This window comes from Amblyomma maculatum, chromosome 2 (genome assembly GCF_055883805.1).
Source record: "Amblyomma maculatum isolate TAMU_Amacu chromosome 2, ASM5588380v1, whole genome shotgun sequence".
NCBI lineage: Eukaryota > Metazoa > Arthropoda > Arachnida > Ixodida > Ixodidae > Amblyomma > Amblyomma maculatum.
Window position 1 is genome coordinate 39,395,783 of NC_139345.1, and position 25,126 is coordinate 39,420,908.

The following is a 25,126-nucleotide window of genomic DNA, read 5'->3' on the forward strand; positions in this document are numbered from 1 at the left end:
TCGCTCAAAGTTCTTGTGGTAGGGCCACTATACCACGACATCACTTTAGCATAGTCGGTAAGCATGCGACCGAAGTAAACACCCTGGAGTCCCCGCACGAGTTAGAAACGGTGGAGAAAAAGGGCCAATGTGAAGAGGCTGCTGATAGGAAGCTGCGAGTGCTTGCTACTTTCCGTTCATTTTAAACATGCATAAATGTATTGGGATTAGCTAGAGCTTTCTTTGCTTGTTTTTCTTTTTTTTTTTTATCTTCAACACCGCTTTTCAGTAAGATATCCGGCAGATATCGAGCTTTCCAGCGTGCACTGTCGCCTTGCTTCGAACACTTTCGGCGGAGAAGTCTGCTCGGGGAAACAAAGGTTTTTGAGGACCAAAGTCTTCAGGACGCGAGAACAGCAATCTCGAGAAAGCAATTTCACTAGCAGCGCGAGAACATCAATCTTGGCTCATCGCCACGACGTTTGCCAACGATCGTTTCATTTCACTAGCAGTAGTGGAAGAATACAAGCAAACGTTCATCTCCGCGCACCTGTGAATTGGAACCTCGTGCCAGAAACACTGCTATGCGCTTTGGTTACAGCTCGCGTGTCTTGCGGACTTTTGTCCTCCGTGGAACGTAGCAGTGTCTAGTCGTTCTCTAATAAAAAAAGGGAATGCGTTTATCGTTTAGCGTACTTGAAATGATTGCAGAGTTAACATCAGCAGTGCATGTTGGAGTCCAGACTTTGCAAAGATTAATGTCTACGTATAAAAACGTATAGATAAACAAAGATGCAACCAAACTGCCAGGTGCGTACTGCAGGGGAGCCCAAAGCTTGCCCCCCCCCCCCCCCCCCCCCCCCCCCCCCCCCCCTTTTTGCTCCCTTTAGTTTCGTAAAGACATGGTCGAATGTAGTGCTGACCACAACAAAGGCGGAATGCTGCAGCTTGCTCTCAGACCTGCTACTAATATTGCCATTCCGACAAAGAACGAGGCCCGCGGTGGCGTGGAGAGTCAATAGTCAGTTAACGTGCACGAGAAAGAAAAAAATGCAAAACTATAGGCAGCATTGCCGAGATGCAATCTCCGCCTGCGCAGGTTAGCATCACTCGTGTAGCAGAAGAACAGCCTATTTGGTCGCAACTCTGAAACTACGAAGGAATAAACAGCTAACACGCATGACGTTGCACACCACCGCGTCACCCTCGTGCCAGCGGTGCGGGGGGCCCCAACATGCAAAACGGGGCCTCCCAACCATCCGGAAGCGCTTCAGATTGCGCTCTCGTGTTTTGCTGGGCATGACTCCTCGACAGCAGCGACAAGCGGCCAATTGCGAAATCTCCGTTCTTGTCTATGTTTAGCTCGACGCACAGCAAGGAACACTTTCACGGCATTGCGCGGCGCGCGCGAAACGAGCAGCTGTGCCGTTGCCGTCAACTCAGCATGTGGCTTCTTTGCCCGCGTAGCCTCGGAAACGAGAAGCTCCGCGGTATGTCGTTCGCGCTCGAGGGCTTGGCTCACTTTTCTCTCCTCCGTCTAACTCTGCTTGTTTGAACACGTTAGTCATGCGTTCGTATGACGATTACTAACATAGGCGGCGCATCTATCGATGCTCGTGTTAACTGATTCTAGCGCCTGATGGAACACGCGAGGTTGTTTAAAGGGGCCTAATTGTGTGCGAAGTAAAGCGATTAGTGGTAGCGCTCTACGCGCTGTTTGCTGTATTCCTGGTTACGTATTCACACTGCCCAGCCGCTGAGGTCGTACGGCATTTGTGTCGACAAAGTGACAGTCGCCAGCGTTCACCGTGGCCGAAAAGCGACTCCCCAGGGCTTGTGTACCACTCAGTTTTATCTGTTGCAGGCCGTCATTGCACCCGCCACTGTTTCAGTGGTGCACGACGGCTGTTGTTGCGGCGCGCGTCTTTCTTTCCCTCTTCTTTTTCTTTATTCTCTACTTTCTCTCTTCTTTCTGCACGAGGCTGCGGAGGTGGCTCAGCTACAGAGCCAGTAGCAGGCCCGTGCATTTTCTTTTCCTTCTTCCTACAGCCACAACAACAACAACATATTCTTCGGTCCTGCTATTTCCAGTCGAACCACTCAGCGTCACCCCGTGTGTTTGTCTACGATCCGGATTCGCATTGCCAGCAACGTCAGTATCGATGTAAGTTCTTTGTTCGATAGAGGTCCTATGGGACAGGGGCTAGCACGACTCGCGCGTCGCCCCAAAGCTGATCGCGCGACCTCCGCGAGAAGTCAGTGTGAATACACCCCAGTAGTATTCAGCTCGTCTACAGTGCAGTCAGCGCGCCTTTAGATATAACATGGATCAATAATGATAGTCACCTCATGAGAAACAGTAACATTCGAAGGTCGGCGCTAATATCGTGCGATTAATTTATGAATTCAACGTGAAAAGTGGCTCTTCGTCAGCACTATGTCAGCGCTACCCACGACTCCGAAGCACTCCACGACATGCCGGTGGTGCGAAGGGGTGCCGTGCGAGAGGGCTCCTGTAGCAGATATCAACGCGACCACGGGCTGCAGTGCTCTCTGAACCTACGTTCTCCTATGACTACTCAGCCAAGATTTTGGTTTAAGGCAGAAAGCGATCAGGTTAGAGACGGTTGAGCTTGAAGCGCGCGCGCCGTTCGTTTATTATATATACTCACATGGGGCTTCTTTAAACGTTATACTTCTACTTGCTACGTGCTCGGCTCTTTTGCGACGGAGAGAGGCTGGTGTGTATAAAACGAGTGTGTGCTTGCATACGGTATGCGCGGCCGCGCCCCCCAAGAAGCGACGCTAAGGCTAGGCAAATGTGCGAGCGCAGCGCAGCGTTGCCGTGATTGTCGCTCTACGTAGCGCTATTAAGCGATCTGTGCATTGTGCGTGTATAGGTGCTCGCGGTAAAAGCCAAGCTGAGTTAGGCATCATTCGTTGTCGGCGAAACAGTGCGGTGTAGTCGGAGCATCGTTGCTTAACAATAGGGCACTTTGGAGAAGCGGGAGAACGAAACAACATGAATGCGATTTCTGCGGAACGCCGGCCCCGGGTGAAACGAAGTGATAAATCAGTCGCATATTTCTACTTATCGGCACAGATGAAAACTAAATACTCAAACGTCACCCAGGGGAGGAAAAAATATCTTCAATTTCGATTTGCGGGTGACTAGCCGACTTAAAAACTCAAGGCGGCTTTTACAAACACCTCACAAAAACAACTTAGTTCTGCCTTCGATATAAGAGGATGCGTTTTTCGCGCTATCAAAGCAGCACCATGCTTAGAGTGGCTCAGTGAAGAGGACACATCGACCGAGGTGAATTCGGCAAAGAGAGAGAGAGAGAGAGAAAAAAAAAAAAAAAGGAGAGGTGGACTTTATCACGAGGCCGTTGTGTGCGCGTCTTGCTGACGGTCATCACTTCTTTTTTTGACAGAGACGAAGCAGGTATCCTACAAACGTTCAAAGTGGCACACAGTAAATATCACTTCGACATACATATTATGTTTTCGTTCTTTTTTTTCTCTCTCTCTTCAGGGGTACAGTTTTAACAACCCCTGTCACTACATTTGAATCTAGTTTTCTAAACCAGGAATAACAACGCAGCCAAGTTTTAAGTCCTGTGTCTCCTCTTAGCCACCTCCAATTAGTTTTCATCGTGTACCGTCTATGTCTAACACTTTGTAACCGCCACTTGCAATGACCAATTTGTCACCGAATTTTGTGGGACTCCAAAAGTACCCGCTGCTCAGACGCTGTGTGGGATCGGCAGAGGCGTCGCCGCCACTACTGAGGGCAATTAGAGCACTAGGAGAAGTTTCAGAACTAGGTCATAAGACTCGCCAACTACTGTGATCACTGGGGCAGCAGTTAGACTTCAGTCGCAGACAGTACTTACAATGAATCCTTACGTAATCATCTGCTTTGCCAAAATCCTCACTCTCCGAAGGCACCTTTTGTTAAACTCTAAAGAGAACCAAAAAATGTGAGACAGACGCCCAACGAATCCACCATCATTCTGGAAGTGGCATGATGGCCGAAATAACTACCGCAGGCTAGTAGCTACCGCGGCCGTGAACATGGTATCCAGATTTTGTATTTCTATGTGTTGCTTAAAACTCAGCATTTCATGCTCTAGCGCCGGCTAAGAGTTTTGGTTGGCACGTTTCAAAAAGAACGCCCCCTTGGGAACTATAGCTACATTTCCTCTAAAACTACTCGCTTTAAAATGTTTGAATGCGGACGTACATACTTTAAGGGCAAGTGGAACCGCAGTTCCCGAGTACACAGAGGGCAAGGCTTCAGATGTGATGCTTGTGAGATTTCCTCACGCTGTATGTAAGAGAAGATGTGTCATGCATGAAATAACTAGTGCTCGATGAAGACAGCTAAGACGCTAAATGGTCGTAGGCAAAGTGGCACAAAGGCAATGCTCAAGTGCAGACTACAGGGTCTCCGAAAAACTTGCGGCAAGGTACGCTGCTCGCTGTCCTTGAAAAACTACTGTGGCACGCTTCTATTCAGTACGTTTCCTAGCAAGCAGTTGACCCCGACGCAGTGCTTTACGTCTTGGTGGTTTAGGTACTTTGTGGAAGCACGGCTGGCTGTCTTTGGCTAGCAAAAATATGGCTTCATGATTCGGACGAAGAAGCAGGACAAAGCAAGTTTGCGCGAGCTGCGGCAGAAAGATTTCTCACACGCGCACATATAATACCACGCAAAAGCTAGGCTGACGCATAATTGGTCTTTCCTCAATCGCTACTCCGCCAGCCGCCTGTACTTCATAAACGGTCGGCTAGTCAAATGCAGGGCAATGACGAGGTACAAAATTCATTATAGTGTGACGTGGAATCCGCTAAACTGAAGTGGAAGAGGCTAAAGGCTACTAAATGCATCGCCTCTTCATGGCCAAGTCCAAACTCGCGTAAGCTGAATGTATTCAGCCGAGTATTACAAAATAGGCGCCAAAAGCACATAACAGCCTGTGTGAAAGCTGTATTAGAAAAATTATCTCGCAGTGTAGGGCTGAATGTTGCAGTTAGATTGCAACATCGTAAAAATGCATCGTTGGGACCAGCTCAAGAGGCACAAAAAAAAAAAAATCGAAACAAACATGAAGGGAACAGAACATGCGATGCAAATAGCTCTCGCAATGACTAGGTGTCGGCCTCCTTATCACGCGAGACCAATTGACCAGAGTGAAGTTGTATCGAAGATGCGAAATTTTCGAAGCATAACCCTTCCAATGTTAACGTTGGCAGGAGACAGTGCATGGTCGCTCCCAAAACAGAGAAAAATTGCAAGTTGGCACCAATGAATCCAACCATGAGCAGGACTCAACAATCTCCTCAATTTCCATTCAGATTGGTCTAGACGTGTATAATTTGGCACGACAAACATCGTCAGAGCATTTTGACGACGTACGCATATCTTGGCACATATCCGCAGAAATACGAGCTGCAGCGATCTGCTACGCGTTGACAGCTGGCCGCAGTGGCAGTCGCACGCCCCAGCATGGCCGTCGCTGCGCGAGCTTAACTAAAAACGTCTCTTCTTTCTGCCAAGCACTGTCCTGCGCCGCAGGGCGGAAACGTCTCTCCGTAGACGAGGCAGGAAATGAGAATAAATAACATAAGAAAACACCAGGAGAACAAGACGCGTGTGAGTGAAGAAGAAAAAGGTGGTAGCAATGCTGGAAGCCCTCCTGCTCGAGATTGCACGACGTCTCAGACGAGCACCACACCCTTGTCCGTGGCGGCGTCACCGCTGCGTCCGAAGCAGCCTCGAAGGCAGACGCGGAGCATGCTCCGATGTCGTCCCTTGTGCAGAGCCTCGTGAAAAGTGGCGGCCGTGGACGGAAGCTCGCTGTCCTTGCGCAGAAGCCGGGCGGCCAGCAGCACAAGAAGTACGAGCACGGAGCCGCCGGCGATGGGCACCGCGATCACTGCCGCCCGGAACCACACCAGGCGCGTCATGGAGCCCGGTGGGGGCTGCTGCTGATCGCCGCCCCGCGTCCTCGACTCTGCGCAGATGGATTGGCAACACGAGAGCCGGCAATCAGCAATGCACGCGCGAGAACAGTCACCCTGTGCCTCTTGTGAGAAGGGGAGACACTCACACATTCCGGTCCTCGGCTATATACTACATGATTCTACAGTTTTAAACACGCCCAATTTTCTCTATTACATCTTCTGTGAAACCTACTTTGAATGACAGCTTGGCCTATTGATGCCCTGCTAGCAACGTTCTTATAACGTTGCCTGCCAGGGCGGATGCTGTTATAACGTTGGTGTACCGTGCTTGAAACCAAAATTTAGACTAAAACACAAGGGCGGTCACACGTGTGCTACTAATATCTTTCAGGCATATACTGTACAACTGGTGCCAGGAAACACGCATTCGCCCTGCGCGCCCCAGTTTCTTTACCTGACGCACCCGGCTCCGTGAAGTCCCTCTGGAAGTTGCACATGTCCTCGCTGCAGCACTGGCGGCCCTCCGAAAGAGAGGACTCCAACGGAGGAGGTGGTGCGCCTTCGGCGGATGCCTGGCAACCGTAGTTGACCTCGCCCGAGATTTCGGCCAGGAGGTCGATGCAGCCGTGGCGAGGTGCCGTCGTGGCGGCGGGGTTCAAGGAAGACGTCATCTGGACACCGCTCTCCGAGAAACAGAGCCCCAGCTCAGACTTGCACATGTAGCCCGTGGACACGCACGGTGCTAGGTTGCAGTGACAGCGTATGTCAGCTGAAAAAAAAAAAAAAGAAAAACATGAAGCAGGTGCGGTTCTCCAAATAAAATTTCTAGAACACTTTGCTTGTCTTGTAATACCCGCTGAGCGGCAGCTGTAATGGAAACCAGCAGTCCGTTCAGAACGTTCGGAGATCTTGAACTCGAAAGTAATTGGTAGTGTTCAGACTTCAAAAATGCGCAGCAAATAACGCAAAGCCATAAGGATGTGAGTAACCACTGCGCACATGGCACCACTGGAACCTCCTACGAGCCCGTTTCTCTCGCAAATGGGCTGTGAGAGACCAGTTCTCCGCCCTGCGATGGACAAATTGCGCTGCAAAACTGTGGGTACGATTTTCCAACAGCTATACTTGCATGCCACGCGCGTAAAAGTTTTAAACGCATTATTCGCTAGGCGCATGCCTTTGAAAGACAAGTTTTCAGCGCTCACAGAGGGCGGTGGAAGCAACGTTTCGAAGAAATTAAAAAGGAAAAAAAGGAGGCAGAATGCGGGCCTACAACTGAGACAACCGTACAGCTTATTGCGCAGCTACAACGAGCAGCATTCGTTCCGCAGGGGTCCCAGCAAAGGCGGGGGCTCCTGCCTCGTTTCTGTCGCCGATACGTCTCTTTTTCTTGCCGCCCATTGGAAACTTTTTCCCCGATTATCCTGTTCCCCTTCCGAAATCTGGGATCCCTAGCCACGCATCGTCGCCGGCTCCGTGGAGAGCGCGGTCCTGAACCCGGGTTAGGGTCTCCCAGGCCCTCCTTTCCTCTGGCCCCGACCCAGGCCTCGGGGTTCTTGTGGACATGTGTGCCCCGGCTCGGAATAATGACGTCGCCCATCAGACGCGCCGCCGCCACTGTCGTCGTCGACGCTGGCCCGAACCCGCAGCGGTGTGCGCATGGATGCGTGAAGGCCCGACTCGGCGGCGTCACCGTACAGCCGTGCACTCTCGCCCGCTCCGGCGATCGAGAACGCGCGCCACCGCTCTCATCTACTCTCTTCCCACATCGCCCTCCCGGCCCTCCCCTCTTTTTCCCTTCTTGGGGGCTTCCTCGCCGCCGCCGCCGATGCGACGCCTCCTTCGCTTCCTTCTTGGCAAGTCGTGGCGCCTCGATCCATGCCCGTCCGCTCGCTTTCTTGTTTATTTTCACGTCCTCTCTTGCGATCCTTTTTTTTTTTTTTTCTCCTACGCTAGCCTTCTCATCTTGTTTTTAGTTTGCACGTCACTGTTCTCTATTCTTTTTATTTTCTTAATGAGAAGGGCGAGTGGCGGGTATCGGCGGCCTCGGGCCAAAACAAACTCGCACACGGGGTCCTCACCCACCCCCTCGCTTCCTTCCTTCACCCCGGTCCCGGCTTTGGATCACGGGCGCTGGCCTGACCCCTGATGATGAGCGATGGAAAGCGTGCGCCCAGCGTGACGCGCTATATGCGCTGAAGGGGAAGGGTGGGCGAGAGATTCGATCTGGCTAGCTGCGCGGGTATTTAGCCCCGTTTCCGAGTAATTGCGATAGCCGCGGAGGATGGGGCTTAATTCACCGCCGCGGCGGGGGCGGCAGCGGAGGCGGAGTGCGTTCGCCCTGATTAGAAGAACTCGCGGCTGCATTACGGCCCTGCATTAGAGATATTGTTGCCAGGCGTTATCTTGTTCTCTTTCTTTCCACAGGTCCGCTTCGTTTTCACTGACTCCGAGGCCAAAGCGTGGAGAAAAAAAAAAAAAAAAACGCGAGATGTAAGGCTTTCAGTTATTGTGTTGGAGTAAGCTTGGAAGGCTCGGGATAAAGGCAACAAAAATAGTCTTGAATGGAGAGTTTGTTGCTGGCTGTAGATTGCCCCCCCCCCAAAAAAAAAAAAGAAGGATAAATGGGAACTTGTTGCGCTTGGACAGCCGGGTTAATTAGAGGTGAAGCTTTATACGTCTAACTTGTGCTCGGGAGAGTTTATCTGAGGCACCAAAAGAAGAAAAATGTACCGCCCGTAATGAACCGACTAAAGAGAAATAATTAGAGGTGATTTCTCCAACAGCAAACAATTATACGTCAGTTGACAGTCGATAGTTCATCCGCAAGCCATGACGTGACGCACTCATTCCCTCGCACACTGCAATATGTCCTTGCGAACAAGGCACGATGCTAGTGAGGAACTCAGGCTGACACCTGCACGAACCATCAGCGCAGGAATGTAGCTGAATACAAGTTCACGTGGCTACGCACAGATCGCAGGGCACCATATATGAGACTAAACAACTGCGCGGATACTGGACATCAACACGTGATGGTGTAAGACGCAAACACTAAAAATGTCCCCTATTTACAGCTGCGCTGCGAAATAACAGTTTGAGAGCCGCAGAAATTTAGTGCACGGAGCTTTGCTCAGCTCGAGCTAGAGAGCTAGCCACCCGCCACGTTCGTCAATCACAGGATGGCAGGACGAGAAGACGGTTCCTTGCAAACAACAGGAGGCACGTATATACTGCATACGATGCTTAGATTAAGCTCTCGACACTTCGCTGCGACATTTATCTCGTCTTTTCATTCGTCCGTGCAAAACATCTAACAAGCGATGAAATAAGCAATGATTAAATAAATGCTTCTCAGCACGCAGTCATGGCTTCTTTCTGCTTGTCCCAGTCCAACTTTGGCTGAGAGGTGACTACTACGTACTTTCACCCCCGAAATCGTACGCACCAAGACAGATCTCAAAAGCAGCGGACGACTCCGGTTTTCTGGGTCTCCGACCCCGCAGATGCCCAGATAGAGGAGAGCCACAAAATGTGTGTACCTGAGTAGCACGAGAAGGTGGAAAGAGGGATGAGTGGAGAAGGGGGGTTCTCGCAAAGAAAGGCGTCGTGCCTCCCGTTGAGCCTTTACCTTCAGGAGGTGCCGTGCGCGAAGGTACCTTCAACGGCACAGTCTCTCTTTCGTTCCCCCTCTCTCTATCCCGTGCTTTCATATTCGTCGCGCCACTGACGCCGCTGCGGGGGCTCGCGTTGTCGCACTACTGCGGCTCGCAGTCTATTCGTGGCCGCAGCAGCACCGCGAGGAGGGGGACCGGGTAGGCGCGCCTTGACGAATGCTCGAAATGCGGCTGGAGGGGCGGCTTGCTGCCGAAGTCCTTCCGAGCCCGGGACAAGACGCGGCGATCGCTATCAAGAACGCGCACCCCAACGCCGGCGGGATGAAAAAGCGTGGACCAAAAAGGACACGAAGGCGTGGTGGCAAGAGCCGCTTCTCCGTCCGGACAGTCAGATAAGGGAGCGATGCCAATCTACGCAGGATTTCCTTTCTGGCGTCGCCAGTTCCATCTCGAGTTCCCATCGACGCTCGCCTCGCCTCCGAGAAAGGCTACAGCAGCCGGAGACGATATCTCGAGGCCAGTTTGCGGGCGCAGAGCAATCTACAAAATAAGCCCCCCCCCCCCCCTCCCCCCCTCCCCACCATTCTTTCCCACACACACACAAGAAAAGAAATTGCCGACGAAGTTTCTGCCGAGGAAACCAATGTGAAAAATATTGTGAAGGAATGCCAAACAGTAGCTAGCTATAGGAGAAGACCACGAATCTGAAGTAGTTTTGAGCCTCTGTAATGACGTGTTTCTATCATCTTTTTTTTTTTCTGCGTGTTTTTCTTTAGGGTCGAAAAGATTTCAAGCGCTATTTATTAAGCGCGAGCTTGGGCGCACAAACACGTTCTCCGAGCCTATCGAACGCCGCGGCGATCCGAAATGAAAGAAAAAAAAAAAAACGCGAACGAAACAAAGAAAGGAAAAAAAGGGAGAGCGGCTGGCAATGACAACAGCAGCGTAGTAGTAATGCTGCGGCACGCCTCTATTCGTCTGCAGCGGCGATGGCGATCACCATAGTACTGGGGCGAGTTCGCGCGCCTGGCCTGCTTCTGCCGATCCATTACACGGACCTCTTGATGGATGAATGCGGGCGCGCAGACTGGGGAAATTGGCCACGACAAGCGCGCCGCTACAACTCTTCCGCATCAAAATGTGTCATCGGGGAAACATCGAAGCACCCTCAACAAGCGAAATCAGGGGGCACAACTCATAAAAGCCTCTTCTTGTAACATTCGCGCACCGAAGACCATAATTTGGCACAGGATGGATAGGGTAGGGAAAAGACGCAGAAGCCTTTCGTATCCAGACGGAAACGAACTAAAGTTAAAGTAGCGAGATGCCCTCTGCATTAACCGGAGCCAAGCCCGGGTTCTTCGTTACGGACTGCATATTCTTACGGTTGGTTTATAGAGACAATGTTGGGTCATAAACGCAGCAACCAAACTGACACCAACGGAGCGCATTTTTCCGACCGTGGGCCAGGAGAGGGCCCCCCCCCCCCCCCCCCCCCCCCCCCCCCTTCCCTTCCTCTTCCTTAGCGCTTGCGGTCGGCGGTCCACGGAAGTCCTCGATCAAGGCTGTTTCTTTCGGTCGATCAGCTAACCAGATTTGGAAGTAGGCTTCCCTGCCTCGAAAAAAAAACAACAAAAAAACAAAAGGCATGAAGGAAACGATAATCTTTTCACAGTATATACGTGAAAATAGCCGACATTTAAAGCATGACCAGAGTGATAGTTTGGTTTGGTTTGGTTTCTGGGGTTTATCATCTTAAAGCGACTCAGGTTATGAGAGATGCTGAAGTGGAGGGCTCCGTAAATTTCGACAACACGAGGTTATTTAACGTGCACTGACATCGCATAGCATGCGGGCGCTTAGCTTTTCACCTCCATCGCAAAGCGGCGCCGTGGCCGGGATTCGCCCCCGCATCCTTAGACACAGCAATCGAGCACCCTATACTACTACTGTATCATCGTGGCGCGGATGTAGCTGCTATATATCTTCAGTGAGTGTTCAGAACAAGGAAACTGCGTATCCTCCTTTGCTTTCCTTGTTGTTGTGCCCTTGGATAACGGCACATACCCACGGGGGTGGTTCCATGCACAGATAGTGGGCTTCTTCTGTGCATATCTCCTTGCTTAGGAATGCGTACAACTGCCTATTGTACAACAAGCGTATAGTACCGTTTAAAATACCTACGCGCGGCCTGTTTTTCGAAGCTTGTAATCGTTTTTTAAAGCACTGAAAGCTTTGCTCTTGTCCGAATTCTCGCTAAAAACAAATGGACAGTATTATAATAACCCATTAACTTACACTTATATATTATTGTAGCGAAAGCTACACTGTGCTAGGTTTTCAAGCCATCAGCGTGGCGCCGTACCACGTGATCATTGCCTAGCAACTGTCAACGGTCACGTGGTATAGGCCGAGAGTTGGGTCAGGAGTTGGAGGGGGAAAGAGGAAGAAAAGGAAGAAGAAAATGAAGAAGAAGATGAAAAAAGAAGAAAAGAAAAAAGAAAAAGAAGTAGTAGTAGTAAAAGAAGAAGAAGAAGAAGAAGAAGAAGGAGAAGAAGAAAGATAACTCGGTAGTTGGTAGAGGCGAACGACAATAGCGAGTTGCTAAGACAGAAGGTTCGTTCGAACATTGTGACGGCGACACATTAAATCCAAGTGTCCGCAGAAAAATTCGCTGCAACACTCACAGCTTTTGCCTCTATAATTAGGTTCAAGCCATGCTTAGACCCCCACAATTTTTTTAGGCCTACCAACATTGCTAATTGCTAGCGAAGAATCAAGTTCTCGCATTGTTTCTCACAAGTTCCCACATGGAACTCGCACAGAATGCACCATTTTATCATTATTTAGCTTTACGGAAAGCAAAATACAAGCATTGTATACGCGCATTAGTGTAGACGCCTAATACCGAACTACCGCATGCTCGCTGCAACCTGCACAGAGCGCACACCTGCCACTTTACGTGCGCAGCCAGCACCTTGTAATCCGGGTGCTGGCTGCGCCTAAGCTAAACCTATCTACTGGACGAACTGTGCTCTAGACTCTAGTTCCTCTGCCTGCTTCTGTGACATACGCAGGCCGTTATTATAGCGAGATAACGTTAAACAGCCTGTTTTCCTGAAAATTCTGCCTCAGAGTTATGAGTGAAAAATCATGGGCATGCCTCTGGCAGGTGGTGATTGGCAGGTGGCATGGCCGGGTACTGATTGTGTTGTGCGAAGTCACGAGATCACATGACATTCTGTTGAGTTCGTAGGATCCGCCAGCTCGGGTAGCTCATTTGGGATGGCAATCGAACTTTGGCATATACTTGTATCCTGAATCAGACACACCGCTCCTATGCCACGCATCCACGTTCGTCATCAACACCATCATCATCGTCAGCAGGACTATAACCACTGCAGGGCGAAGGTCGCTTCCATATTACTCCACGTTAGTACCGTTTGGTTAAAGCGGGCTCTTTATTTATCTGTCAGGCGGTCTTTCACACAGTGTTGTAGCTTATTACGACTGCTTGTAAATGAATATTTGCGAAATGTAATTAAGCACAAATTGTGAGATTAGTGATTAAGCGAGGAGCAAAGTGCATGTACATGCGAACGAGAATCCGCAAAAAGAACCTGTGGCGTTATTAATTAAGTGTGACATTAAAGAAGGCGCTTAAGTGCCCTCAGTTTTTTGTTTTGTTTTCCTTTCAACAGAAGATGACAGTACATTAGTTTCGCATAATATGACCCGTTCTTTGGCTCATTCTGGCGAAGTTCTGATCTTCTGGCGCAACATGTTCCCTGAACATTCAAAGCTGACTGGCACTGCTGTTGAAGCAGATGCTGGGCGAAGTTCCGAGCGATGAAACGAGCGAGGAATGCCGCTGTTTTTGAACTGCCACGAAGACGCGTGCAACTCGTGACGGCGACGTGTTGGGGGAGTGGCACGCCGAGCCCATGCAAGCCGGCCTGTAATCGTTGGAGGCCGCTTTTGATGTTCCGCCAAGGGTACCAATCATGCTAATTAAGAGAAACCCCTCGAGCTAATTGGAAAATTGGCGTCCCGTCTTTATCGCCTTGAACCAGGCGGGAATGTGGTATGTGCCTATTTAATTTCCTTGGTTATTTTGTTTTCTTCAATACCGTGCATAATGAGCGAAGCGAAGAACGGCTCGAGTGGATCATGGAGGCAGAGGCTGCACGTGCAGGCGTCGGTTTCTGGCGCGTGTCGCATTAGAGCACTTTCGGGGAATGGAATTGTCACGGGTCGGCAGGATCTATAGCATGGGAATCTCGAGTTTTCAACGAAACGGTGTTTTTCTGGGCTACTGAGAAAGCACCGTAAGACAGGCTTTACGAATGCTTAAACGCTGTAGCTCGCTGCTGTCGTTCGCAGCAAGGAGCTGCCAGTGAAGTGGAATAAAATAAAATGGATGCAATTACAGAGCGTCGCCGTATTATTGCACATACGCGCCGCTTCAAGGTGACGCCATCTTTAATTGTCAGAGTGATAACGACACGTTTCATACGAGCAGCTCCCCTCTAATGGAGTCCATATGGCATAGAAAAAATAGAGTAATCGAGATATTCCTGCTATATATCTTCTCCGTATAAACTGCGCGTTGATTATAGCTGCCACATTCATACACGGAGTCATATGAAATCATATTGAGCGCGTATATTTTCTCATAAGCTCTCTATATAGTCCATACGACTCCATATGGAGCCATGCGAAAACATGCAGAATTATGGGACTCGTCTCACGGAACGTTATACAGTCTATTCCGGATATATCGAACTCGAAGAGGATTGCGAAATAGTTCGATATATCGATAATATGATATTTAAAGCATGCCAGCAGATGAATCTGTCTGTAACCCAGAAGTGTGAATACGGTGCACCCACACTACAGATGCGCTTCCTGCAGCAACATGTATCCGGCCGGGATACCTGCAACCCACAGCTCAGCGTGGATGCGGCGACCCGCGAAGACGTACGCACGTGCACCCGTGCGCCGAGCGTCTCCACACGCCGGGCGTCGAAAACGAGAGCACATCTGGTCGCAAATTCTTATGCTGCGCCGTGGGCCTGAGCTCGCGGGCCAAATGTGGCAGGAACAGATAGGAGCGGCAGAATTTGCGCTGCCCTTGAAGTTGCGGCTCACATCAAATCTACAGTGGACAGTGCTTTATGAGAAGTCGTCGCAGATCATTAGAGGTGTAATTCCGGTACTGATACCCGCCCTTTCTGCCCAGCTCCCGCTACGGAAGCCACACTAGACCACTTAGTTACAACTTATCCAGGTCTACGCGTGGCCCGCAAAGTACACCTTAGAAGCCACGCTTACCACCCTACCAGACCGCCTGACACAAGAGTATGGACACATGGGCCACACCATCGAGAGCTGTTGGCATTCATTGGGACCACAGGCCTGCATAAATATATTCAGACCCTTATGCCGAAGGGCATACTTGGGCAAGAATAATAATAATAATAATAATAATAATAATAATAATAATAATAATAATAATAATAATAATAATAATAATAATAATAATAATAATAATAATAATAATAATAATAATAATAATAATAATAATAATAATAATAATAATAATAATAATAATAATAATAATAATAAAATGCCCGTTAGCGCAATAATAACTTAATTAAAATGAGGGTACGGTTTATCTTCGCGTCACCTTGGGCAGCGAAACAGACCACGTGAACGTCGCCTCAAACTTTTGGTCAGCTTGGCTGGCTTCACCGCATGAAAGCAGTTTCAATAATAATAATAATAATAATAATAATAATAATAATAATAATAATAATAATAATAATAATAATAATAATAATAATAATAATAATAATAATAATAATAATAATAATAATAATAATAATAATAATAATAACAACAACAACAAGAAGCCTGCCAGACCCAAGGCCACTTTCCAGCGGAGCCGAGGTTTACCTCGTCACCGGGCTTTACAGAGCTAACGCAGCGAACAGGTACCAAAGGACGTGCAGCCGACCCGGCTCCATGCGCGTTAAGTGATCGGCGAGCTGTTAGGAAAAGCGCCGCTAAGGGGTACGGCGCGTAGTTCGATATATCGAACGTTCGCTGAACGGGAGTTCAATAAACGCTTACAAAGCTACTATACTTTTGCATGAGATTTTCGAGGGGATATTCTCAAAGTTCGATATAAGCACTAATTTGATATATCTGGGTTAAATATATTCCGGATCGACTGTATATAAGCATTGTGTGCTAGGGCTATTATCCACTTGGTGAACCTACACTTAACTGACACTAGTATAATGTTTTTGTAAGTTATCGCTAGGCACGCCCGGATTAGCGGCTATGTACTCAGTACCTCGTGGTAGGTTTGCTTGTAGCATGAATTGGTGCTAGCTGCGTGCAGACGAGAAGGCGCCGCGAATCACCGGATAAAGCAGGGAAAGCCATTAGAGTGACGAGTGTCACCGGGCGGTTAACAGGCAATCGAGTCCCCAAGAGGGGGAAATGGACCCCTTGCAAAAATCGTTAAGTAGGCTTTCCCACGCTGCTTCTTTCCCCAAACATGGCGTCACTGGCTGCCAGAAAAACGGCGATATAGACCTGGAATCGCATATTGCTTCTACACAGATGCATTTAGTGGTAATAGGGCAGTTATGCGAATATGTTCTGATGCATAAATCATATGAATTATGGCCATAATACAATGTTTCAATACATTGCAGTTCTGCCATTAGTGGGGAATGCAGCATAGAGGTGAAGCCGACTTAACATTTATGAAAGGGGTCTATTAAGCTGCTTTGTGCATACCTGCAGTATGCTTTTCATACGAGCCGACACGACACCGCCGTCGCTGTTGAAACGTCCGTTCACAGACACGCCGTGTCCAGACAGAAGGGTGACATTCGGCGCCGGTGGAAGAGTGATGGGGAACGTTGAACAAAGGGGAAGACGTCCGCGGGAGGACCGATTTACCGAGCGTCTTTTCGTCGCGCCGCCGCTAAGCCGGAGGTCATGGTCTTCGCAAATTCTAGGAAGAGCGGAAGCGCGAGACGGCGGCGGTCCGCTAACGATGCTGCTCATTTGTTTTGATGATCTTAAAACGAGAACGCGGCAAGGTGTACAGTGGAATGTGGGCAGCATGTGACATTTTGTGTTTTTCTTTCTTTCGTTGTAGGGAAAGGGTTTCACTCACACTGCTGAAGTTGCACGTGGTCACGAACCAGTCATGTTGAAGTTCGTGGCGATTGGACGTAATGGAAATGTGGGCTGGACACGGAGGGCTTAAAACCAAGCCCGAGAGACCAGTCGGATGTTCTGAGCTATGGCTTGATGTGTACATCTTCGGCTAGGCCGAGCTAGCCAGATCCATGTATATTTTGCCTAACCTTGCTGTAAATATTGCCAAGTTTTCTATATAAACTTCAGTTCATCTCTTTGTAACTCTCAAGTGTCGTTATCCATATTTCGTCGTCTCTGATCACCGTCTTGGACGGGGCCGCACATGTGGTGCAATTTGCCACGTCTTGAAGTCACCGAAAAGAACCTATTTCGAGAACAACAAAAATTCACTGTTTTGTTTTTATATGTTCCCTCAGTGGAACTAATTGTAGAAATGCCCGTTTGGGTTTGTACATTTACCGAGAAAAAAGAAAAAAAGAAAGGAAAAGCGCACAGCAAATCGCCTTGTTAAATACTTCCATGAAATATTGACACAGACGGCTTCTCCACCCCTGCCAGTAGTCGGTTGGCTTCCAGGAGGCGGCTCGGGAGCATTGCTCTTTGTCCTGCATCAAATCGGCCTAAAGCAAGCCACCAAGCAAGCGAAGCCACACTGTGAGAAAGGCGATTATCTTGAAAGACAACGCTAGTGCCAGAGCTTCCGCGCAAATTCCCTGAGAGCCTTCCGTGCGGAAGTTCTTGCATGTTGCAAGGAAGGGCACTAAACGACAGTTGAGTTTCTGTGAAAGTGGCAGCCTTGGTGACGATAGCGGATGAGTCGGTGACTTTTGGAGCCTACGAGCATGCTTTATTTGGTCCCGGAGAGATTAGTTTTGTCATAATAGGTAAAACAAGAGGTAAGATTTTTGTTTCTTCAAAGTTTCCCGTGTTGCCTCAACGAGTGCGACTCAGCTGCGCAAGTGACACGTGTGCACCCGGGTGATGTGTGCATGTGGGAGTATCTGCATGAGCTCCACAGCCGCGCGGGACAGTCGAGCCATGGCAACGTGCATTACTGCGCTGTCTAAATTCCATAAACTGACATGCCTGTCACTGACGACCGGTTACAAATCTCGAATTACAATCAGGACCCTAATAAAACAGATAAAAAGTTATAATTTAGAATTGATTTATTTAGATCATTATTTCCTTGTTGTCGGGCATCCGTTACTCCTGGTATTACTACGTCGCAGAAAGAATCTGCACACCTCAAACCATGCTTTTAAGAATCATTAGTTTACTCCCCGGAAGTTTGTCGCTTAAAAACTTCCAAGTTGGCTCTATACTCCCGCTTAATTCAACGGCGTAGATGGGCTCTAATTATCGCGTAAAGCTATAGGCGTCTGCAGACAAAAAATATTTCTACGAATGCGCGGAGTGCCCGCTTTTGACAGCACCGTTCGGCACGAGTTACGGGCCACGCTGTGTACCTTGAAGCCAGCGAGTGACACACCACGCAAGCCCAAAACTTACGCGAGTGATTTTAGTTTCCTGCGAGCTGCAATAGCGAAACGTTATTAACTATTCACTTAGCCGGGTAAGGCTGCGCAAACAAAGTGCGTTTTCATATCACACGAGATAAATGCGCGCACTCAGAGGTGTCTTTCGCTGAAAAGGGAACCCGCACAACGCACGGCGATGAAAAGAAATGGCACACCAGGGTGGTTAAAAACAAGTGGCCGCGTAAAAACGCGACCGCGCTCTCGAAAATGCCATAAATAAAGAGGGCGAAACGCTAAATACTGTCGCAGAGTTTACGGCCGGGAGTTTAGAATCGCGAGCAGCAGTCAGTTAGCGCTTCCCTCGCGTTCAACAAGAACAAACGACCACGTCTCCCCTAAAATTTAAGACACGGAGGTGCTACATTTTTTTTTCGCCCTCCACGAACGGAGTTAGACACTTCGCTTTCCGGATGGCAACGTAAAGAATAGAACTAAGTGCGCGGGAAGAGAAAGAAGAAGAAAATACGCAGCCCATATTGCACGCAGCCTCACTCGACGAAATTTAAGCTTCTCGAATTTCCGCCTCCTGTCTGTGATGAGGCTGGCGCACTTCGAGCACTGCGCACAGCTGCGAGTAGCCGGCGCTTTCGCTGGCACTCCGCATAAAAGGTGTCAGAAACGTATTTACACCGCCGACTTCTACAGCAGACAGAAGCGACGCTGCCAGCTGCCGAAATGACTAGTTTCGTCGGAGTGCGAAGCACAGGGCATACACGCTTTACACCGGCGTTCGTCGGTTCATGTACCGACTCTTTTTTTTCTTCCTGTGCCGACGATTAAACAACCATTCCGTCAAGGTCGCCTGCGCAGTTTTCGAAGAGAGAGCAAGATTCGCTGAATTTGCCGTCTACGCAAGCATTTGCAGAAGCGTGGCGTAATCGAAAGCAAAAGATGAAGTCGGTATAGTGGTCTTTTCGACGGCCAGGCAGGACCGCTAGTTGTTACGGTGTTTTATTTCGAATCGGTTTGCTTTATGCAGAAGGGACACTAGAGATGTAGGATTCTGCAGATTTGCTGCTGTTTCCGTCTTTCCGATAACTGCCCTATAGACTACAGAAGCTCCCTGCCAAAAGCACTTCAGTGCCCATTTTCTTGTAGTTTAGTTACTCCCGAAGTTCCATTTCGACATCTAAGATTTTTCAGTTTACAGTTTCTCATCTATAACCTTCTGCCGCTGCGGTTTCGGGCCGATCGAAGCACGCACGCACACGCACGCACGCACGCACGCACGCACGCACGCACGCACGCACACACACACACACACACACACACACACACACACACACACACACACACACACACACACACACACACACACACACACACACACACACACACACACACACACACACACACACACACACACACACACACACACACACACACACACACACACACACACACACACACACACACACACACACACACACACACACACACACACACACACAAAACGCTTCGCTACTGATGTCGGCAGAACTACTACTATCATTAAAAATTAAACAAACAACGTAAACGTTTCATGCTCATTCGCCCTTAGGATAGTAAAAAAAGAAAAGAATTTGTTCATGATCTTTCCATTCTGTCTCGATGCAAGCTCATATGAAAAGCGTTTCCTGACGCCCGCACCTGCGCAATTAGGACCGCCTCACCACCACGGCACTAATTTAGAGATATACACGTTGGAAGACCACAAATTGCGTCACTGATGCGCGCGAGAGTTATGAAAAAAGAACTTTTTATAGAGACAAGGGACGCTACAGACAAATCGCGCACTCAACTTGAGCGTCTTTTGACTACATTTTATGGATTACTTTCTTACGCTCGTCAGGTCTTAAGCTTGTGTTGATAAAACACGCACAAGTCCCTGTTTCGACGTGCCAGACCGTCACCCCACAAATAAAGTAAAATGTTAAAAAAAAAGAACGCCAAGACGCAACTCTTCCACGTCTTGCTTTAAGGCTAATTGTATCATGTTTAAGACGAATTGCTGCATAAAGTACAACATAAAGCACAGAGCAGATAAAGCTAGGCGAACTAGTGCTTGTCCCGTCTAATTTTATGTGCTCTGAGCTGTGCAATGCAATAATTCATCTTAATGACAAAACTGTGCCCTTTGTTCTGCACATCCGTCTTAATAACGAAACGAAGACCACGCCTTACAGATTATAGCGCTATAGTACTCAATCGTGCCATGATGATCCATGATAGTTCCTGACAGCTTCGGAGGCGCATAAGTGGAAACGCACGTACTTGAGGGCAAAGTTCTGGTAACGGAGAATTGATGAATACGCCAGGTGTTTTCTGGTGTGACCCGAGTGGCATTAAAAGTTTGACATGGTTGATTGGTTTGTTTTGTGGGGTTTCGATTCCCAGAGCGACTCCGACTATGAGTGGTGCCGTTGTGGAGGGGTCTAGATAATTTCGACCAGCTGAGGTTCTTTAACATGCGTTGACATCGCATAGTACAAGGTTTGGTTTGTGGAGTTTGACGTCCCAAATGCTATGAGGGGCGTCGTAGTTGAGGATGCCTGGAATTTCAACCACCTGGGGTTCTTTAACGTGCATTGTTATAGCATAACACACAGGCGCCTTGCTTTTCGCCTCCATCGAAAGGCGGCCATTCGACCCCGCATCCTTAGGCACACGGCCACTTGCGCATGCACGCCACTTTTCGGCAGGTACCCATGGCGGCCTAAATTATTTCGGAGACTTCCTCTAACCATAAAAAAAAAAATTATTTCTCTCTGACCTCTATCCCTTCCTTAATGGCGTGGTTGAGCGGTCCACCTGGAAACAATACAGTCTAAGTGCCCAATCCTTTCCTCAAAACCATTTCGTTCTAGTGTGTGTGCGCATTTCTTGCTATAGCGACAGGTGTAAGCGACAGATGGTGGCTGCTGGAAAACCGGCACCTGCCATCTTAGCACACGCCGTTGGCGCCTCGTTGATGCCTTTGTCGCCCACGTGTGTATTGCTCTCAACATTTTTCTGGGTAGCAGGACAATTTTCGCGCACTCCACAGAGGGCATCGCAATTTGCAAAAACGTCAGATTGTTTATCTTTCCCTTTTATTTCTGTCACAAACAGCGGCAATAAACCTATTAATTAGGACGACCATTCGTACGAAGTTCGAACACTCAGCGTACGCCTGTCGGTGTACAGCTGAGCTAAATGAGGAGTTTCCGTGACGTCACGAATGAGGAAGCGCAGAACTCACAGGTATGCGCTGTGGTGAAATTTCTGCCTAGCGTTGGTTTCTCAAGCTTGCTAGATAGCGGGAACAGAAAGAAATTTTTCCATGTTTATGACCTCGAGGGAGATTCGAGCCATGGAGGCACGAACAGACCAGCGCTGTGTTACGCTGCTTATCATGCGGTTATCGCAGCAGCCTTTCGCCCCAAGAGTTAGGCTGCCTGCTTCTCGAGCTATCACCATCTTCCATCCGTGCTCGAGACAGTCCAAACGCAAGGGCTGGGGAGAGGGGGGGGGGAGGGGGGGGCTTGGACACGCAAGGCAGAGTTCGAATGCTTGGACGGTTTGAAGCCAACGGTTGATGGCTACCAGATATTTCATTTGGTCTTAGTGGACAATAACCCAAATTATTTTAAACCGTTTGAAAACATTCAAAGAAATGGTTTTTCATACTGAAACTTAAATTATCATCGGCATAAGCGGATTCAGTTCGTCAACAAAATATCGCTCACAAAATCAGAGCCCATATGGCAACGCATTCTTTTATGCTACGATCGCTTTGATCACCCGTTTTTCTTTTTTTTTTTTTTTAAACAACAATGATCAAAGTTGCTTATATCGTCAAGCAACAGAAAAGTATACAGCCATATTACAGCTTGTTGCAATGCGCCTAGTCAAATTAAAGGGATGTAATGGCATTATCATTCCATGTATGGTAGTCGACGAAAGAGGCAGTCAGTACGGTTTTAGTTTAGAGCACATAGTCTAGGTCTGAGAGCTTTAACATAACGGAGGCGTACTAGCGTAGGCGCACATCAAGTTGTTAATGCTATGTAGCAATCCACGAACCTAAATGATCATCAAACCTCGAATAAACTTGAAAGTGCCTATAGCAGATTTGATATGCGCGCTACAGAACAAAATCTATTATTTGCAGCGCAGCTGTTAAGAGCCCGTTCTCTGACTTTGGCGGCATTGGCTTTATCTTAATGGAGATGTAAAGGAAACGTCGAAGGAGGGAGCGAGGATACAGAATGAGAGAAAGAGCTCCGAATAAGGATGACTAAATATCATATTCAGATCATGATCTGAGTCCTGAGTGAGTCCGGACGTTCAGATCATCATCTGAGTTTTGAGTCCGGACTTGAATTCACATCGTGATATGAGTGGCGAGTCCGGGCTCAGGCTCAAATCATCTGTGCTTTCGGGTTCAAGACGACGGTGTGCGCCTTTTATTTCTTATTTGGTGTCAGCCTGAGCGCACTCCTCAGGGTATTTTGTGCATTTTGTACATGGCGTTACCACTGGTACAAAAGTGAATTAAGTTAGACAGAGGCCTAGTGAAGCCTTTCGAAATCTTATTAATAGCTGCTCTCTCTCTCTCTCTCTCACACACACACACACACACACACACACACACACACACACACACACACACACACACACACACACACACACACACACACACACACACACACACACACACACACACACACACACACACACACACACACACACACACACACACACACGCACGCACACACACACACACACACACACACACGCACACACACACACACACACACACACACACACACACACACACACACACACACACACACACACACACACACACACACACACACACACACACACACACACACACACACACACACACACACACACACACACACACACACACACACACACACACACACACACACACACACACACACACACACACACACACACACACAATACCCGCCTATCTAAAGATAACTGCCTTGGTCAAGGCCACTTTGGCTAAACAAATCGCTCAGTTCAATTAGTGCGCCCTAATGACTCGTGAGCCGAGGTGATTGAATCAGTCGAAGTGAGTCGTGAATCGTATTGATCCCGGATGAGTCGGAGTGAATCCGAGCGAAGTTGTGAGTCTATATGAGTTTGAGATTACGGGTTCGATGAGCCCGAGCGTTTCAGAGTCTGAGTGCGCCAGCATGTTGACCAAACTTTTGCGTGTGAACCAGAGGGAGCAATCGTGATTTTGCCGAGGTATATGCTTCCATATCGTGGGCCATGTGTTACTAGCCGGTTTATCTGATTGGCTGCCCTACGTCTTCTACGTTGGCTGGATTGACGAAATGAACAACGGAAGTGAGAACGGCCGAAAAGAGGTTCGTTGTTCGCAAAAGACTCCAAAATGATAGCTACGCTGATCAAACGCGTTGAAGAAAAACGGTAATCGCAGAGGCACTTCAGAGCGTAAGCACTTTAAGTTTATCTGGATCGATATTTTCACCATCACCGTTTAGATACGCAAGAAGAGATCGAAAACAAACTTTGTGCGTTATTCCCGAAGCAGGAAAGTATATTGTGAACGCTGTCGTTACAGTTCTGAATTTCTGCACCGCAATGACGTAGAACAACAGTTCGTTTAGTGCCTTTTATTGTTAATGTCAAAGAGATTGCACGCCAGGAAGTAGCAATGGCTATGTTCGCGTCTTGTGTGTCGTATCGACAGCGGAAAAAGCCTAATCAACCATTTTTTATTTTTATTTTTTGCCTGTGAGAACATCAGATTTGCACACTCTGCTCGTTAGCGCGCTTGATTGTTCTGAGAGCCTGCCTCGAGTAAGTTTTACTGTTTGCTGCACCAAGAGGAATGCTCTCAAGATTGTTTCAACGTTCTCCGAGAGTAACAAAAATTATATTACACCGGACTAGTCACGCGGATAGGCACACAAGTGTCGCCATTGCATGCGCCATGAATCATGCGTTGTTTAGCTCTATGCCCATGACCGCTTGACTCTCTGCTTTCTGTTTTATCTGGCACGCTGACAGCAGCGCTCGTCGACACTCGAAAAGTAATGACCACGCGTCTTCACTTTGCGCAAACGACAAAGGATCTTTCTGTGGCACTGATCGGTTACGGCCGTCGAAGAACGCGGGTGAGGTACGGAGAAAGAAAACAGCCACAGTTGAATGGGCATTCACAAGTAAAGAAAGTTTCGGCGTCAGCCCGTTGGAGTGGCGCAGTGGTTACGACGCTCGACTGCTGTGCCCAAGGATGAGGGATCGAATCCCGGCCTCGGCGGCCACTTTTCAGTGAATCCGAAAAGCAAGGCGCCCGTGTGCTGTGCGATGTCAGTGCACGTTAAAGAACCCTTGGTGGTCGAAATTTCCGGAGTCCTCCACACGGCGTCTCTCATAGCCTGAGACGCTTTGGGACGTTAAACACTACAAACCCAAAACCAACCCAACCCTTCTTGTAGGATGGATATAGAAGAATGTGACAAGAAAACGGGTCTAATTGGTTGAAGGGTCACATTGGAGTCGGTCACATGAGCCATCGACGCGACCAATGGGTAACCAATGAAAACGCGGCAGGCGACATTGCCATCATCATCGTCACCACCTGACAACTTCGCGCATTCAGTAACCCTCGAATTCACGTGGCTTGGCTATTTATGACATACGACGCTTGAAAAATAAGAAAATACATTTACTAAAAGATAACTGGACACCGGTAGCTATATTACAGCACGAAACGAAGGGTAGCTGTGATGAGAATTGTCGTAAAATACAATGAGAACGACGACGCTCAATGCTGAACTTCCAAATTGCCACACATCAAGG

The 25,126-nt window shown here is 48.5% G+C and overlaps 1 protein-coding gene across 1 annotated transcript in view; it reads right to left on the reverse strand.

Moving 5' to 3' along the window:
- Window positions 1–3,329: 3,329 nt before the first annotated feature.
- Window positions 3,330–25,126, reverse strand: part of LOC146198444 (uncharacterized) — a 36,370-nt gene continuing 14,573 nt past the window's right edge. The window contains exons 3-4 of the mRNA XM_084591898.1: window positions 6,407–6,721; window positions 3,330–6,002 (exon numbers count right to left, since the gene is read on the reverse strand). Coding sequence (XP_084448024.1) covers window positions 5,707–6,002; window positions 6,407–6,721 — 611 coding nt within the window. The 3' untranslated portion in view covers window positions 3,330–5,706. The remainder of the gene's footprint in view (window positions 6,003–6,406; window positions 6,722–25,126) is intronic.